Source organism: Equus asinus, chromosome 14 (assembly GCF_041296235.1).
Source record: "Equus asinus isolate D_3611 breed Donkey chromosome 14, EquAss-T2T_v2, whole genome shotgun sequence".
Taxonomy (NCBI): Eukaryota; Metazoa; Chordata; class Mammalia; order Perissodactyla; family Equidae; genus Equus; species Equus asinus.
The window spans coordinates 5,204,812-5,222,427 of record NC_091803.1 but is presented as its reverse complement, the minus strand read 5'-3'; the positions used below and the strand labels follow the sequence as shown (position 1 = coordinate 5,222,427).

Sequence of the window (17,616 nt, the reverse complement as noted above, 5' to 3'; positions counted from 1 at the left end):
GCCCTACCTGCATCTAAATAACCCACACCTGAATGCGTGGAACGATCTGTGTTTTCAGAAATGATGTTTCCTCTCTCCGTTTCTGTTTAGGATGTGAAATACCCTGAGTATCTTGATATTCGACCATACATGTCTCAACCAAATGGAGAACCAATTATTTATGTTTTGTATGCAGTGCTGGTACACACTGGTTTTAATTGCCATGCTGGCCATTACTTCTGCTACATAAAAGTAAGTTGTGTGCGTTTGCTCGTGACTGTATTTACAGTGCACTGTAAGGCAGCACCGGCATCCTTGGGAGGAAGGGTGGGGCCTTTACAGTTGACATGTGGGAGTCCATCTTCCTTACGTTTTCCTTGATTGGTGTTCCCTATTTACCCAATTACATCTAATCTCTCTTTTATTGGCTCTCTTTTGCAGGCTAGCAATGGCCTCTGGTATCAAATGAATGACTCCATCGTATCTACCAGTGACATTAGATCGGTACTCAGTCAACAAGCTTATGTTCTCTTTTATATCAGGTATTGTCAGGAAAACAAATTTTCACATTTTCTGTAACATCATTTCTTGTCATCTCATCAACATATTTAAATTCAATATTGATTTTTGGTTTTTTGGTTGGTTTTTTTTTTTTTTTTTGAGGAAGATTAGCCCTGAGCTAACATCTGCCACCAATCCTCCTCTTTTTGCTGAGGAAGACTGGCCCTGAGCTAACATCTGTGCCCATCTTCCTCTACTTTGTATGTGGGACACCCATCACAGCATGGCGTGCCAAGCAGTGCCATGTCTGCACCCAGGATTGGAACCAGCGAACCCCGGGCTGCCGAAGTGGAACGTATGCGCACTTAACTGCTGTGCCGACCCCTTCTGATTTTTTTTTTAAACAGCAGCTTAATGGCGCTGGGAGAGTAAGGAAGGTCGTTTTTGAGTCTGGATTATGAGTGTGCTTTAGCTCCTAGCTCTTTGGCAGATTAACAATGAAACATGCAGAGGAAGGGAAAGCTGATAGCCAAGGAGGGTAGGCTTCTGCTGCTTCAGCAAATGGGGTGGGCCTGGGGGCCAGGGAGGCAGTGGGTGGAGGCCTCAGGAAGGGGACTCTGAGTACCTGGGTGCCGTCACCTCACAACCTCACTGAGCACGGGCAGCCAGCCACCTGCCTGGGCCAGCACCAGCACCCCTGCTCATTTCTCTCCTGTTGCTGCTGCATACTCTGACTCAAGAATCCCATTTCTGGAAATGTACGGCCTTGGGAAAAATCTGATGGGTGCTCCAAGGTTCTCCTTTGTAGTAGCTGAAAATTAAAGAACATCCTAAAATTTCTAGCAGAATGATCATATAAAGTGTGGCATATCCATATGTTGAAATATTATCCAGCTGTTCAAAGTGATTTTTATGAAGCTTTTTTTAAATGAGAAAGTGTTCAGTATATATGGAAGAAAAGCAGTTTGAAATTTTAACACACTGGTATTGAGAAAATCAGTACAAGCTAAAGCCTGAAGGGTAAGCCACTAAATCTGAGTAGTAGATGCCTCTAAGGGTGGGATGAGGCCCAGGAGTTTTTTTTCCTAACTTTTCTGGATATTATAGATCTTCTATAATAGTATGCATTTATAATTAGAAAAATATAAACAAACAGAAAAGAAAAAAATATTCAGATAGTGGCCTCTTCAGAATACACAGTTCAAAGTACCATTTGCCCGTTTACCCTTGTTATCTGAGCATCCGACATGGCCTAAAGGGAATCCTGTGTGTAGCTCTGTACACTGCAGTATGTCAGTCTGTCAGAGGGCTTATAAGTGGGTCTCTTCTAAGGATGCGTCCTTTGTAACCCTAAGTAATATCACTCTTTCTCCCCAGGTCCCATGATGTGAAAAATGGAGGTGAACTTACTCATTCCACCCACAGCCCCGGCCAGTCCTCTCCCCGACCAGTAATCACTCAGCGGGTCGTCAACAACAAACAGGCCGCACCAGGGTTTATCGGACCACAGCTTCCTTCTCACATGATAAAGGTAACGTTCTGTAGGCGGGATATCACCTTGATGTTAATTTTTTCAAATGTGTCGTTCAAACCCTCTAGCTAACATTGCAATAGTTGTCATGTCCTCATATACAACTGAATTTGTCAAAAAAGTTTATTCAGGTCATTAATTATAAAATACTTCAAATATACAGGAAATCTCAGAGTATGGATATAGTGATCAAGAAGAAAGTCTGGGTATAAGTATATTTACATGCTAGAGATTTTAGCTCCCGCTTTGGACTCCACTCACTTAATGGAGTAAATATTTGGGGATTCTTGATTAATGCTAGACTCTAGGAAAGTGACCCTTTCACAAAAGAACGCTTTAATGATGTCCGTTTAGCCCTTTCAGGAGGGTGGCCTTTTCTCTCTGCCATTGGCTCAGTCTGTCACACTCCCGATGGCCTCTCAGCGAGAACTGACGGTGTGCCTGGATCTTCCTAGAGTGGAGGCCTAATTCTTGCTAGAAGTACCAGTTGAGATCGTAGACTGCCTGTCTACATGTAGGAGTCATCCCTGTCGTCTGTGCTTAGTGTCTTCACAGCTTGCAGTTTAATTTGTTTGGGATCAGTGAACAAATTGTCCGGTTATATGCTGTTTCTTACGGACGTCGGACAGAGTTTGGATTGTAGCGGGAGTCACAAAATAAAGTGCCTTTGGGAGCGGGCCGTGCCTTGGGCTCCCGTGTGGAGCTCTTACAGTGCCATCAGGACACTGGCTGACTGGAGAGGACGTGCCCTCTTTTGGGGGTGCTGCTGTGGATTTTCCAGGAGCCTTTTTTTTTTTTTCCATGAAACTTTCCAATGTTAAGATGGCAGCTAATTCAGATATTTAAGAAAACATCACGAAGGCCAAACAGAATTCACCCATGAACCAGATTTGTCCCATGGCCACCGGTTTGCAGCCTCTGGGGCACAGCAGCAGTAGCTGGAATCTGGAGCAGAATAATGGCCTGAGAGGATTCAGAGACATCCTGGGGGGAGGGGTGGCCTAGTGAGTGGTGTCTGAAGCAGCTCTTCTGTCCTCAGCTCCCTGGGCCAGTCGTAATTCCCTGCTGGCTGCTGCTTCCGTCTGCCTTACAGCCGTGGGCTCCCAAGAAACCCAACCAAGGAGAGCATATGTGACTCCGTGCCCAAAGGGGCCTGTTCGTTTCTGTCAGATTGGAGCAGAAGATGGGGGCCTGGGGGTTGTTCTCTGACAAAAACAGTTGTCCCTATTTATTGCTTAATTTCCAGAGAACCATGACCTATGAAAGGTTTACGGTGGGCAGGAGCGGATGAGAGGAGGGGTGTTTCTAGATGCGTGCAACTTGTTACTCATAAAAAGAAAAAGATGACCAAAATGGGAAGGGCCCACAGCCAGAATGGACTCTGTGTCTGGGACTGTTTCTAGAACTCTCACCCGATGTGGTCTTCTTCCTTCCAGAACCCACCTCACTTAAATGGGACCGGACCATTGAAGGAGACGCCGAGCAGTTCCATGTCGAGTGCTAACGGAAATTCCAGCGTCAGCAGGGCTGGTCCTGTTAATGCTTCGACTTCTGTTCAAAACTGGTCAGTTAACAGGCCCTCAGTTATTCCAGAACATCCCAAGAAACAAAAAATCACGATCAGTATTCACAACAAGTTGCCTGTTCGCCCAGGTCAGTCTCAGCCTAACCTTCACAGCGGTTCTTTGGAGAACCCACACAAGCCTGTGCCCTCCTCTCCCATCACCGCTTCTCCCGCAGTGCAGTCTACCTCCAGTGCGCCCGCCGCGCCGGCCTCCAGCAAAGTAGCGAAGCAGATGACCCCGGCTGAGTCCTGCGCCACGCCGGTGATGAACGGCAAGTCCAAGCTGAACTCAAGCGTCCTGGTCCCCTATGGTGCCGAGTCATCTGAGGAGTCGGACGAGGAGGCCAAGGGCCTCAGCAAGGAGAACGGTCTGGGTACGACCGAGAGCTCGCCCTCTTCTGCTCAGGGTGCCGAAGACGACGAGGCCTCTCAGCACGAACTTCTAGAACCTGCTGCTCTAAATGGTGCTAATAGTACAGACGGCGACCTGAAAGAGAACGGTCTGTCATTTGATGGTGCCAGTTGCCAAGTCCAGCCTGCTCTACACTCGGAAAATCCCTTTTCTAAGGCAAACGGTCTACCTGGAAAGGTGGGTGGCGGCCAGGGGCGGGGAGGGCAGGCTGTGCCTCGACTCTCAGTTACGGCAGTTCACCTGGCTAGGTTTAGGGGCACCGAGTGGCCACTAGAGTTGAAATATCTTCATTTTTTTATTGTAGTTGATGCCTGCTCCTTTGCCACCTCTCCCAGAAGACAAAATCTTAGAGACCTTCAAACTTAGCAACAAAACGAAAGGCTCGGCAGATGGAACGAGGTAAAATAATACATTAGAGCAAATGGAAGCACATGGCGGAAAGCCACAGTAGTGCCTGTGGATGTGTCACTGTTTTTGCTCTGGGGAAGTGTTACAGTGAACCTTCTGAATCCTGGAATGTTTGAATAATGATCAATAGAATTTGTTAATTTGCCTTTTAGAAAAGTAAAGAAAAAATTTATCAGAGGCTGATAGTCCATGAAAACTGGGTACCCGAACCTGGCACTTTCTTCTCCACAGCCTCGTGTCTCTGGGAAGAGAGCTTAACACACCTCTGAACTTGACACCTGGCTCTGTCTCATTTAATCCCCCTAATGACAAATGTATGATGATGTATGAAGGCTAGACGGCAGGGGTTCTCCACTCTATCAAGCACCAAATATTTTGCTATGCCGCCTCTAGAATTCTGAAATCAAATTCACAGATAAAACAATCTGCCTCCACACCTAATTTAAAAAAAAAAAAGAAATCAGTATGTTGACCTAACTGGGATGTAGTGGGAATAACAGGAAAGGAACTTGTACACGCAGTGGTAGTTCAGTCTGTAGACAGCCAGGCGAGACCCCACTGCCGTGGGACGCCGTGACACCGCGGGGCCTCGCGGCTGTGCACAGGGCTGCCGCGGAAATGACAGTTGAGACTGTGGCCTGATGTCAGGAGCTGTGTACCAGGCACAGATTCGCCATCAGGGATGTGACGTCCTCATAGTGGGCGACTTCTGGTGAAGTTCTGACCAACTCTGGATTTACACGGTCGTGTTCCTGGAAAAATCTAGTGTCCATGAAAACGGCCAATAATATAACCAGGGTTTCAGCCCCTTGAGACATGGATGTGGGACACTTGGGTGTTATGTGGGACTTTCTGCCTTGCCCCCTGCCCACTAGTGCTCCCCATCGTGACAACCCAGAAATGCAGCCCCCATTGCAGAATGGCCCCCGGCGGTGGGCGTGCCCTCGCTGAGAACCTCTGTTAGGAAGGCTTAATTATTAAAACGGAACGGAGCCGTCTGGTAGGCGGAGAACACTCACTGCCCGCTTACCTTAAAGGTGGACCAGCTTGAAGACGTAGTCGCTTGCACGAGGCCTTTCCTTTTGTTTCTTTCCTAGTCCAGCTCAGTTTCTCCTCAAATGTGGCGTGTGAGGGTTCCTACAGATGCTTGTGTAAACGAAGCCACGCCTCGTACCCAAGCGTGCTGCTCTGCGTGCTGACGGGAGACTCACTGCCGCGCTCTGGGCACCTCGTCTCTGTTGACTTGTCCTGGTTCTCTCTCCCAGATATTTTGCCACTAAAAAGTAGGGGCCACGCCAGGCTTTGTATTGTTTCCTGGCGACTTTCCTTAACCTTGGGAAAGCATCAAAAGCTCCACAGCAATCAGGGGCCGAGTTCATGTGCCACAGAAGGTTTTCCTGAAGCCTCTGGCTCCGCACCAGTACACGTGGTTCACAGAGCTGTTGGCTCTGTCTGGAGGCAGCTCCTCCCACTTGAGGCTCCGAGAGAAGCTCAGAGAAGAGGGACCCAGAGGAGGAGGAGGGGCCCCAAACATCGCTTGACTTTTTTAATAGCTCTTAAAAGAGTTATTAGGAAGAATTAGAAGTATATCTGAAAACAGGAGGCGCTAGCCCTGCAGAATTATCGTTGCTGCAAGATGGGCTAGAAGGTCGGCTGGATAGAAAATTTTATATTTTTATTTAATGAGGGAAAGAGAAAACTTGAAATTTCCAGAAATGATAAGCCCAGTATTGGGTTTCAACCAGATATATTAAAGGCGTAAAGTATTTAGTACAGGGATGCATTGAGGTGTTTGTCCCTGCAGGGCAGTGACGAAACCCCATAAGCAATCAGGCAGATGACTGATCTGTGTGTTTCTTTGTTTTGCCGGGCCGCAGTCCAACCCGGACCGAGGAGAGCCCTGCCGAGAGTCCGGAAGCAGCCCCGGAGGCCGGCAGCCCCGCTCCTGACGCCTGGGGCAAGCTGCAGACGCTCACGAGTCTCAGCAGCAAGCTGAAGAAGGCTCTGCTGCTCTCGGAGCCCGGCAGCAAACCCGCCAAAGACGACGTCGCCGAGAGCGTCCCCACGGAGCCCGCCGAGCCACTGCCCAGCACCGCCGTACTCTGTAACAGCAGCATGAGCGCCGCTGGGCACGATCAGCTCGCCGCACTCTGTGAGCCCGCGGATCTGACAAACGATCCGAGCAGGCCATCGCAGGCCGCAAAGGGGGCGTTACTGGAGAGTCCCCGGGACTCAGCAGCGATGGAGACGGTGGGGAGGCTGAGCCCGAGTCCCTCAGCACGTGCCGAGGGTGACCGTGAGCATGAACTCTCAGTGTGCAGCGGTTGCGACAAGTGCACGGCCGTGGAGGACCCTTCCAAAAGCACAGGCGCGTCTGCAGAGGAGTCGCCCTCTCCTCAACTAGACAAGATCACAGAGGGTCCTCCCGAGGGGGGCCCTGAACACAGTAACAGTGAGAGAGGTGAAGAAAATAAGGTTGTGCAGAAAGTTCAGGATCATTCTCCAGTTAAGGAAAAAATCAGTACTCTTAGAAAAGTTGATCGAGGACATTATCGCAACCGAAGAGATCGCTCCTCCAGTGGAGAGCGTGCAAGGGAAAGTAGGAGCAAGACCGAGGACCATTATCACAAAAAACGGCACTCCTACGTGAGAGAGCGGGCTAAGCAGGAGCGCTACCGGCCGGAGCACTGCAACGGGAGCCAGCACCAGCCCTGTCACGGGGAGAGGGGCAGCCCCAGCGAGCACCGCTCCCTGGGCAGGTACGGCCACCACCACTCTCGAAATAGAGGCGGGTCAGACCAGGAATGGAGCAGGTACCACCACTCAGAAAGCGAACACTCCTGGGGCCGGGAGAAATACTACCCGGAGAAGATGAGGTGGGACAAGTGCAGGTATTACCACGACAGGTACGCCCCCTACGCGGCCAGGGAGGTGTGGGAGTGGAAGCCTTTCCACGGCGACCGCGAGTATGACAAGGCGGGTCAGTACACCAGCCGGCCGCACAAGGACTACTCGAAAAGCAGGAAGGGCTATGAGTTGCTTGCTAAAGAAAAGGGCCGACACCACTTCAGCAGCCCTCGAGCAGGCCCGTCCCACGTCCTTCCTCTGTACCCCGAGAAGTACGCCCAGGAGAAGGTTGCACTTGTAGCTGAAGACAACACTTACCACCTCGCCGATCGGTTTCACGAACACGAAACTGTCAAGGCACGGAAGCGGAGATACGATAGTCTAGAAAATGCTGACAGTCACATAGGAAAGAAAGCCTGGAGGAGCTTACCACGGGACCCTTTAGAAGAGCCTAAAGTGAAGAAGCACAAAAAATCAAAGAAGAAAAAGAAATCCAAAGACAAACACCGCGATCGAGATTCCAGGTGAGGGGTGGGCCGCGCGGCGGGCCGTGCGCCCGGGCGGCTCCGTGGGATTTCTCTCCCAACGCAGCTTAGTGGCCACCAGAGGGCTGCGTCGCTTTTATATTAGTTTGATTTCTATTCTTCATCTCTCTGTGGGTTTTCAGGTTTCACTATTTTTAGATGCTCTGCTTTTAAGCTGTATCTTATTTCACAGTGTTGTAAAATGCCTAAAAACCTCATTCTTTAAAATGATATCCTGCCACTTTCGGTAATGCTTCGTGACATCTCGGGGTAAGTGTGCGGCATTCAGAAAATGCAAACATGGGAGTTGGCGTCAGTCGGTACTAATTATTTGTCTGATGTAGTTACATCTTCACGTCTGTTAACACTTCCTTCAAATTCACTGACTACCAGGTGGGCAGGAATGGGAGGCCACTGTCCTCTTGCTGTTCCACTGGGGAGCTGCGACACGTCACTTGTTGCCTTTGTCTATTTTTCTGTCTCCATTTCTCAATTTGAAATCTATTTAGGAAGTTTGTTTTTGTATTTTTAAAAAGTTAAATTGGTTGGCACTTGTCTTGCAAGTGACTTATCCGTGATGAGATGGAGGAGCACAGACAGAATTACTGCTCGTTTTGTTCTAGGCCTGGGACGTCGCTGGGGAAAGATCCGCAAAGCCCATAGGGAAGTAGACGGTGGTTACTTGGGAAAGAGAGAAGTCACTGCCCCCCTCCTCTGTGCTTGAGACACCTGGCAGAAATGTTTGCTCCCTCTGCCCCTAGTTTCCAGGACCGTTAGTGAAATCCTCCCGCTGGCGTTTGGCCAGCCCCTCGCTCCGAGCGAAGCTGAGGGCAGTGGTGGGTGGGGTTGCCGGCGGGGAATTTACGAGCCCGGGATTAAAAAATCCTTAGAATGAAAACAGAGGACAGAGTTGGGTCAGAGTTTTGGCTGGGCTCGCGTCAGGAGTGGCGGTGGCGGCTGTGACAGCCGAGGCGCCGGCCCGGGGTCGCGCGGAGGTGTGAGCTCTGCCGCTTCTTCGCAGGCACCAGCAGGACTCCGAGCTGTCGGGAGCGCACTCTGACGCCGACCTCCACAGGCACAGGAAGAAGAAGAAGAAGAGGAAGAGGCACTCCCGCAAGTGCGAGGATGCGCTCAGAGACTCAGGGCTGCGCCTGGCCAAGGCCGCCGCCTGCGAGACTGTCGCCCGCTTCCGGAGGGCAGCCGGCGGCTTCCCGCTCGCCGAGGGCCTGCCTCTGGAGGGCGCCGGGCCTTTCCGCGAGAACACGAAGTTCCGCGTGGAGAGCAGGGCCGACAGGTGTCGTCTGTCGGAGTGCGGCCAGGGTAAGAGGAGGTGCTCGGAACTAAGGACGCACAAACTCTGTCGGGAGGGGCGGCGCACGGGGGAAGAAGAGCCCGCGGTCCGAAGGGTGCGGAGCCCCGCGTGGTGGCCCTGCTCCCTGGCGTTTCCCGCGAGCCGGGCCCCAGAACTTCTGCGATCGCCCTCTGGGACTCAGGGCTGTGCTGTCTGAGTGTCTCCTGGAGGCCCAGAACTTTTGTTTTTAAGCCACTTTTGACGGAAATGTTTTTGCAGTCTGTCTGTCTCTAAACCCTTACCGCGCCCCGCCCCCCCCAGGCATGGCGAGTGTGACCCACGGCCCAGTCGCCCTCCCTGCTCCCGGGGCACCTCAGGCAGCTGCTCACCTCTCCGGCGGGCTTCGGGGCCTCTGGCCCCGGGGAGAGCGCCTGGCCGAGGGTGGGGGGTCCCAGGCGGCCGAGGGCAGGGGTTGGCACCCTGCGCGGCGAGAGCGGCATTGGTCAGCGCTCAGGGAAGTCTGAGGCAGCGAATCACGGTTCACAGAGAGTTCAGCGGGACAGGCCGGCCACTCACTCGGTCGTCACACGGCCGGTTGCTCAGTCACACGGCCAGCAGCACCCGGCCCAGTGTGGCCCACGAGCTGAGACCATGTCGGCCGGCCTTTCGCCGGGAAAGTTTGCCAGCCCCTGCCCTGGACCCCCAAGGTGCCCTTTCGTGACTGCCCTGTCATCTTGGTTGCCCAGAGGCCTTTTGGTTCCCAACTCTGGGATTTGGGTGAGATGTCGTGTGTTACGGGGGCAGGCCCATCCCCTCCGGTGGCCCACAGCCCATGATTGTTGGTTGAAGAGGGGTCATCTCAGCTAGGTGGTCCCACAGAGCATCGGTGCTAGGAGGGCACCGGGTGACCTGAGGGATGGACTGTTCCCCCGCAGGGCAGTGCCGTGGGACGTGCTGCGGGCACTCCGTGAGGCAGGGTGCCTTCCCCAGTGGCGGTGACGCTGCAGCCGGGTGGCGCCGTTTCTTTAAGAAATTAATTCCGTGCATTTCAGATTGGCTTCCCCGAGCACTTCAGGAGTTTGGGGAAGGGCTTGGGAGGGAAAGGAGGTTGAGGGTGGACTCTGGTAGGTGGCACTTGTGGCCTAGACATGAGTCTCCAGGGGCTCAGTCTGGCTTCTTGTGGAGCAGTGGCCCTGTGTCCCTGTCCTTGGTCCGGGTGCACCCCGTGATGGTGTGCACCTGCGCTTCCGCCCGAGCGGGCTGAGCAGCCCGTGTGCCCGTCCCGTCCTCCCCTAGAAGGGCCACCCGCTTGGCCTTCTGTGCGACTGGCTGAGGACAGGCCCCCCTGCCTGTCTGCCACGCGCCCTTCGGCCTCGTGCCGCGACCGCTCCCCTCTCCCCTGCTCCTGTTCTCGGCCCGCGGGTTGCGCTCCTCCTGGCAGACGCTGCTCTCTGACCCGCCTGCGGGCCGCGGCCTTCCGTGAGCCACGCCACCTCCTGCTTTCACTGGGACCCTGGAGAAGTAGCTACGTGACAGCGTGGCCTCCTCAGCCTCAGCTAGCAGGGATCTCGGGCGACAGTCAGCTGCCGGGCCCGGTTGGGGGTGTGATCATTGGTGCGCACGGCGTAGGCGCCCGCTGTCGCAAACCACCGTTAAGTCTTTCCTGACCTTTGCTTTCTAGGTGATTGAAAACTTGGTCTCCAGACAAAAACTTCACTAGTTCTGGTAAGCTCCTCTCCTGTCTGTGTGTCTCGTCGGCGTCGTGGCCCTGGGGGACGCGGGTGGAGCTGCGCGAGCCGGGGCAGCACACCCTCCGGCCTGGGTCCAGGCGCTGGAGCTGTGCTGAGTTCCGGCTGCGGCCTGGGGGCACCGGAACTGTGTCCCACCCCCCCCCCAGCCCCGCCGTCCCCCACTGTAAGGGAAGGGGACAAGCGTAAGGCCCCGAGTCGGCAGGCCTTTGGTCCATGCCTGGAGAGCTGCAGCAGCCCTGTCCCTTGCCCCTGACCTACCCAGCTGCCCGAGAGGCCCCGGGACCCCCGCTCCTTCACTGCCTGGGCCGCGGCTTTGGGGACAGGGGTCAGCCGCCCCCGCCCGGCCGGCCCGGGGCACCGACCCCTGTGCAGACCTGGGAACCACCGAGGTGGGCGACCTCGCGCCCATTCACACAGGGACTTTGCTTTATCCGGATGCAGTTTGGGTGCTTTAAAGCAGATCAGAACCTGGGCGTCAAGTAACTTCCCGCTGGCATGTCACTCAGGGGCCCCGGGAGTCCGTAGTTCGTGCAGGGCGCCCTGCACCTGCCGAGGCGGAGGGGAAGCGAGCCATTTTGCTGCTGAAAGGGAACTTTGTCCAAATGTACTTCTCGCAGCGAGGGGGACCGTGAATGAATGTCAGTGAGTCGTCTGCAGAGGACAGTGAGCATTAACTCCGAGCCTCAGGGCGCGCCCTCGGGAGGGCCAGGCCGGGAGCCGCTCCGCCCCGGCGCGAGCGGGCCGGGTGGGAAGGGTGGGCGGCCCGCGCCCAGCAGATGGCGCCCTCCGCGCGGGCCGCCGTCCTCGCAAAGAGCTCCCCGCGGCCCGGGGTCTCGACCAAGCCGTGCGTGCTCCCCGGAGGCCGCCGCGGGGCCACCCGCCGGCAGGCACTAACGCCGCCGCCTCCTGTCTTTCAGATTCGAGTGTCCAACAGAAGCCATCCCCAACCCAGCTTAAATTATAAAGAGAGAGGAGAACTCTGTCCAAATCTGCGTGGTGCTTCTTTAGTAAATACTGTACAGATTTTACCATGAAGAACTTTTTTTTTAGTTTTTACCTTTTCTTAATTACCCTTCTTCCAAACGGATGAACACTTTCTACAACTGCTGACCATTGTACAATACGTTGTATATAGATCACATTGAAATAACGCCCTGGACTAGAACATCTCAATGCTGCTTAATCACAGACTCAGGTTGATCACCGTGTCCACGTAACGCTCCTCCGAGGCGGACAGCCGCGCGGCCACCGGGAGGCCGCGGGATCGCTAAGGACAGACGACAGTGTGCATACTTAATTTAAAGACTTATTTAAAGAGTCACGGGCTCTCAGCTAGACTTTTGAGAGCAGTGTGTTTTCTGTAATGTCTGATACTAGAAACTAATTTGCTTCATATTTTAGTTGTATTCAAGATTTGAAGATGTATTTTATAGACAAGTTCTGTTTTTGAACTTTGTGGAACTATTCCAATCAATTTACCAGTTATGATGAGTATTTACATTATGAATGTATAATCCAAACATTATTTGTAAAGCCTACAGTATGTTTTTATTACATAACACTTTTTTATACAGTGTCTCTTGTCTTGACTATGATATTGGAGTCTGAGTCGTCAGCTTGGTCCCTTAAAGTTTCTAGTTACAGACAGAATCATACTGTGATTTTATTTTTAATATGGATATGCTATCAAACTGTGATACACTTAGAATTCACTGGTCCTGCATCAGGAGACGGAGTGGGGAGACTGTGTTGGATACAGTTTGTATCTGAATGATCTGTATGCTTCATACAGTTGCTGTTGTTCAGAGATGTCTAAAGTTTGATCTTTGTTTTTTTAAAGATTAAAAAAGCACTTGCCCCACTGTAAATATACAGCATGTAAAATTTATATAGTATATAAATGGCAGCAAATTAAACACTTTGTGTCTTATTTTTTACTGCTGTTTTCCCCATTTGCTTACAGCCGGCCGCCTTCCTGTTGCATCCGCCCTCTTACAACCGCTAGAGCTCCAGCCACAGGCGCTCACCCCGCGCGGGAGGAGCGGACCCCAGGGTGGGGGGTGGGACCTGACCATCGATTTTAAAGAACCAGGCCGTAGACACTCTGTGAACAGTGCGTTCGATTTTTATTTAGTGAACAGTATTTGCAATTTGATAGCCATACACCCTCCAATTTGACTATTCACTTTACAACAAAATATCAATAGATATAGGATATTTCTTCATGCACGTTGTGGGAGTATATACATTGAAAAACAAACACTCCAGAAGTCAATCTATATGTACATTATTTACATATTAACTATATTTACTGTAAATAGAAATGTTTCCTAAGAAAAAATAAAATGAGAAATCACAACATGTGGTTTCTGGTCTAGAACAGACCTAACTTCTGGGCAAAGCACATCTATGCAGATAGACGCATTTTAACCTTAAAAATATGCGCTGCTTTATATGAAGCATTAAAGGCCGCTCCATCTATAAATAGCTCCTATTTTGACTCAGTTTGGTACCACATTAAACTGCTCGAAAATGTTCTGTGATCCTGAAGACACTGTCGCCTGTCTGGGCCCAGGGTCGTCCCGTTAACCCTCCCACGGTAACAGGCTGGGCCGTGGAAGCCGCCGCCTCCCCCCGCCCCCCACGCCCCCGGCCTCATGTCCCGAAGGAAGCTGTCTTTGGCCAGAGCCGGACGGCTGATCGGAGCCCTGAGCGCGGACGGGGGTGGGGAGGAGGGCGCGCGACCATGCTGAGGTCCAGGCCACAGGCCCTCCCCCACGGCCCCTGACCCGGGGGCTTGGTGGAAGTGATGGCCGCCTGCCTGTCAGCTTAATACTGTCACAACACCGCCTGCAATTAGATGATTCCAGGTAACGCTCTGATGGCAGTTAGAGACCCTCAGCACCGGCTTCTGCATCGGCCCTGGGCCGGGGCCACCAGGCAAGGGGCCTCTACAGACGCCCAGAGGAACAGCTGCTCACGGTGCTCCCTTCCGCTCCCTTCTCCCAGCCCCACCTGAGGCCAAACCGAGACGGAGCGCCCCGCCACCCCCAGGGTCCTGGAGGCAGACAAAGGAGCCTAACAGCGGGTTTTCCTCGAGACACGATGAGTGGGCGAGGTGGCAGCAGTGGCGGCAGCACATGGTCTGGGGTCCGGACAGCGTCTCTGTTTTCCTGGAAGACTGAGGCCAGAGTTGCATATATACCAGTCGCATTTCAGGAACGCTGACTTGCCTTTCTCAAAAACTAAAGTTTCAAATCTGAGGTATCGGTACAGTAACAAAGCCTAAAAGCTCGGGAAGTGACCAAAAAAATCCGTTTGATGCCTGTCGGAGCGTCGTGGGCTCAGACCGCTTTGCTGTCTAGTGTGTCTTAAAGCTACGTCAAGGTCAGCTGCACCGGGGCCAGGGGCCCACCGCCCGCAGGCTCAGTGTCAAGGCAACTCACAGGCAGGTGACTCCTGGGGGACCTCCGCGTCAGGGCACAGTCAGAGGATCCCCTCCTTGGACTTGATCGTGCACAGGAGTTAATGACCTCCAGAGGGTGCAGACTCGGGGCGTCTACGCAGCCCAGCCAGTGCAGGGCCGGGCGCTGGGTGGGGCCAGGGGGTCCGACACAAAGGCAGGCCTCTGTCCCTGGCCATCCTGAGGACAGCCCGGCTCGGCCAGCTCCCGGGTCAGCCTCACCCACTCACACCAACACGCAGCCCGACCAGCTCCTGGTCGTGATCTCCCCAAGTTCCACCACCGGCAGATACTTGGGGTTTGCAACTATTTACAGGAAAACCTAAGCGCCGCCCACGTTCCTCCCACAGCTGCTCTTTCCCTCCTCATAACAGCAGATTAAATCTCTGCAAACACGGAACAGGCTTATTTCTAGTTACCTGTCTATACATTACATTGAGGAATCTGCTCAAATTATCATCAGGTCAGTAAAGTAAGTGTTCATTTTGCCAAAAGGTTTTGAATGGTGAAGACCGTGGTCAAAAGCCAGTCTGAGCCACGTGTGCAGCTGAACCGTGAAACTGCCGTGTGGGGTCAGGAACAGTCAAATCTTAGCTGTTTCACCTGGTTCAACGTACAGACTAGCGGCGCTGGGGTTCAGAGTTACAGGATAAACGCCCAAAACCACAACTTATATTAATGATTTGCCTTTTTAGAAAGTGTCTGTGGGGCCATGAAGTCTGAGCTGGAGAGAGGTCCTGGGGGACCTGGACACCTGGAGCCCCAGCCCCACCCAGTGCGTGTCGCCCTTGAGGACACAGGGCATCTGGCTCCACCAGGAGCGACAAGGGTGCCCCTCGCTGACAGAAAGGCCCCCCCCCAGCGCCCCGCCCCGTGCAAGCGCCCTGCCTCACCCGCCCTCCAGGCACTGCATACGTGGGGGGGGGGGGGGGGCATTTCTTTCAGTGCACACAGTACATACTTGTGTCCAGGAGTTAAACTTATAGCTGCCATTCTAAAAATACTACTGTTAGAAAGTATCTTTCATTATAATTTCAGAATATAAAAAGGCATATAAAAGCTAGAATCATATATATCTGAGAAAAAAAACTCTGAATAAAAAAGTGGTAGCTTTTCCTTTCCTGCTTTGCTAGAAATCGGTGGCTTCCGGAACAGTGAGCACCGGCACCGTGAGCGCACGTGGCGCCACTGGCGGCAGTGAGGTTCCCGGGCGTTGCTGCGGGCAGGGCCGGCGAGGAGGATGATGGTGACATCTGCGGGCGCGGGCAGCTCGGCGGGAGGAAGGAGAGGCTCACAGCTGACGACATCCCAGACACGCGCACGGGCCGCCTCGGGGGCCTGGGCAACCCCAGAGCACAGCCCGGAGGCAGCGCCTCCCAGAGACGCCTCTGGAAAAGGCCTCCGGGGCCCAGGGGGTCCTGGGGAGGCCTCCAGTCACTCTCTGCTGTGGGGTTTGGTTTTTCCTTTTACCTGTCCAGGCCAGGAGAGCTCTACTTTTTATTGGCAATCCTCCTTTTCCTTGTGGCCAACATGTCGTAGAAAGGATCCCTACTGATGCTCGCTCTGGGGGAAAGGGGGAAGACTCGGTTAGGTGGGAGGGTGGGTCCTCCCGCCCCAGCGCCCGCAGGCCCTCCAACCAGAGGGGGCAGGCGGCAGGAGCAGAGCGGCTCCTCCGAGTGGCTGGGGGCAGAGGGGTCAGGGTCTTGCACGCCCAAGTACAGGTGCGCACAGGCAGGCACACACACGTGCAGACAGGTGCGCACACGTGTGCATGCACACCCTCTCTCAGTTAACCACCCAAAGGAAACGGCTCGGAGCTGGGGCTCCCCGCGCACCTGATGGACTTCATCCACTCCTCCTTCTCCTCGGGGCTGGGCGCCGAGATCCGGTACACCACGTGGTTGCCCTCCACCACTCGGCCGTCAGCTTCCGTTTTGCAGGCTTTGATGACCTGCCCTTTGTGGCTCGGGTTATAGAGCTCAAAGCAGTTCTGGCGGAGACAGGGAGAGGGGCCGTCACGGCGCATGTCCCCACAGGCCCGGCGGGTGAGGCTCCCAGCCGGTCGGGGAGGAGAGGAGTTGCAAGAGAAGGGCAGCTTACGGGTTTCCGGGGGTCCTCCACCTCCCTGATGCTCAGGTTTTCCAGCGGGATGATGCCCCTGGGCTCCTTGTCCTACGAGAGAAGAGCACAGGGCGGCGCTCAGGCCCGGCCGGCCGCAGGGCCCCACCACCCACCGCCGCCGCCCGGCCACTCACCGTGGTGTACTCAAAGTAGTACAAGCAGTTGTCAGTCAGGATGAACCAGCGCCGCTTCCAGGTCTTCACGCGCCCCCCTGAAAGCAGAGGCCTCGAGGGTCAGCGTGGGGCGGCCAGCGGCAGGGCCCGGGCCCTACACTAAATCCTGCAGTTTTAGAAATGCCAAGCTTGGCTTTCAGTTTCCTTCCTCGTGAAAATTCCGACCTTCCACCCAACACTGAGCCAAGGCCTGCGCAAGGCTGTGTGCCTGCCCGCTGGCGCCCAGGGGGCGCGTGGCCCTGGGGCCCTGCATGCACCCCCCAGGCCCACCCCCTCGCCCTCTCCATGGCCACCTAGATAACCCAATTGCTTCCCAATTCGGCTTCCGGGAAAAGTTAGTCATGATGAATGGGTTTAATCTCCCCACGTGGAAATGACAGGAGGATGAAGTCAGGGCGGCTCCCGGTCTGTCCGGCCGTAATCCTGTTACCGCGGCCGCTATCGCATTACCGAGGACTCTGGGCAGCCCTGGGATCCATCAGAATCAATTACTCCTCGGCCCAGGGAATTGTTCGATTGAATTAATCTCTTAACAAGATCTGGAACCCACATGGAAACACACACACACACACACACACACAGAGCCCGCCTGCATCTACTCGCCTTTCACTACAGACAACTTTTTTACTCTTAAATATTCAGAAGAGACAAACTGGCTTCAATTTCTAGCCCTTGCTTCTGACATGAAGTTGAAAAAACAGAGAAAAACATGCAATGTGGTAATAAGAGAGTCAAACGACACATGGGCACAGGGTCAGAGGGCTCTCCATGCCCCACGGCTCCCCAAGGTGACGGCAGTGACATTCGGGGGTGAGCTCGCCCCCCTTTCTCTGCAACATGGAGCAGGTGAGTGTCGTCAGGGCTGAGGGTCAGAGACCCGGTCCCTGCACAGACGTGGAGACAGGACGAGGGAAGGAAATGTCGTGCAGGACACGGGGGGACAAGAAGGGACACCTGTCGGCCCCCAGGTCATCCCAGGGCTGAGACAGGAGGCCTCCCTGACCTCTGATGTTCGCAAGGATCCAGGCGGGGGAGACACCGGCTTCAGGGA

The 17,616-nt window shown here is 54.0% G+C and overlaps 2 protein-coding genes across 12 annotated transcripts in view; one reads left to right on the top strand and one right to left on the bottom strand.

The window, feature by feature from the left end:
- USP42 (ubiquitin specific peptidase 42) overlaps window positions 1-12,744 on the top strand; it is a 39,679-nt gene extending 26,935 nt beyond the window's left edge. For 4 of the 6 annotated variants that reach the window (XM_044747313.2, XM_044747311.2, XM_044747317.2 and 1 more), the window contains 9 exons: window positions 91-231; window positions 421-521; window positions 1,858-2,011; window positions 3,448-4,164; window positions 4,292-4,386; window positions 6,273-7,766; window positions 8,788-9,086; window positions 10,739-10,782; window positions 11,726-12,744. In XM_044747313.2, the coding sequence (XP_044603248.2) occupies window positions 91-231; window positions 421-521; window positions 1,858-2,011; window positions 3,448-4,164; window positions 4,292-4,386; window positions 6,273-7,766; window positions 8,788-9,086; window positions 10,739-10,746 (3,009 nt within the window). In that variant the 3' untranslated portion in view covers window positions 10,747-10,782; window positions 11,726-12,744. The remainder of the gene's footprint in view (window positions 1-90; window positions 232-420; window positions 522-1,857; window positions 2,012-3,447; window positions 4,165-4,291; window positions 4,387-6,272; window positions 7,767-8,787; window positions 9,087-10,738; window positions 10,783-11,725) is intronic. The other 2 variants (XM_044747316.2, XM_070484177.1) reach the window with 1 other exon arrangement.
- Window positions 12,745-12,915: 171 nt separating this feature from the next.
- CYTH3 (cytohesin 3) overlaps window positions 12,916-17,616 on the bottom strand; it is a 101,631-nt gene continuing 96,930 nt past the window's right edge. For all 6 annotated transcript variants that reach the window (XM_070484173.1, XM_044747319.2, XM_070484174.1 and 3 more), the window contains 4 exons: window positions 16,527-16,603; window positions 16,372-16,443; window positions 16,107-16,261; window positions 12,916-15,834 (listed from right to left, as the gene is read on the bottom strand). In XM_070484173.1, coding sequence (XP_070340274.1) covers window positions 15,762-15,834; window positions 16,107-16,261; window positions 16,372-16,443; window positions 16,527-16,603 — 377 coding nt within the window. In that variant the 3' untranslated portion in view covers window positions 12,916-15,761. The remainder of the gene's footprint in view (window positions 15,835-16,106; window positions 16,262-16,371; window positions 16,444-16,526; window positions 16,604-17,616) is intronic.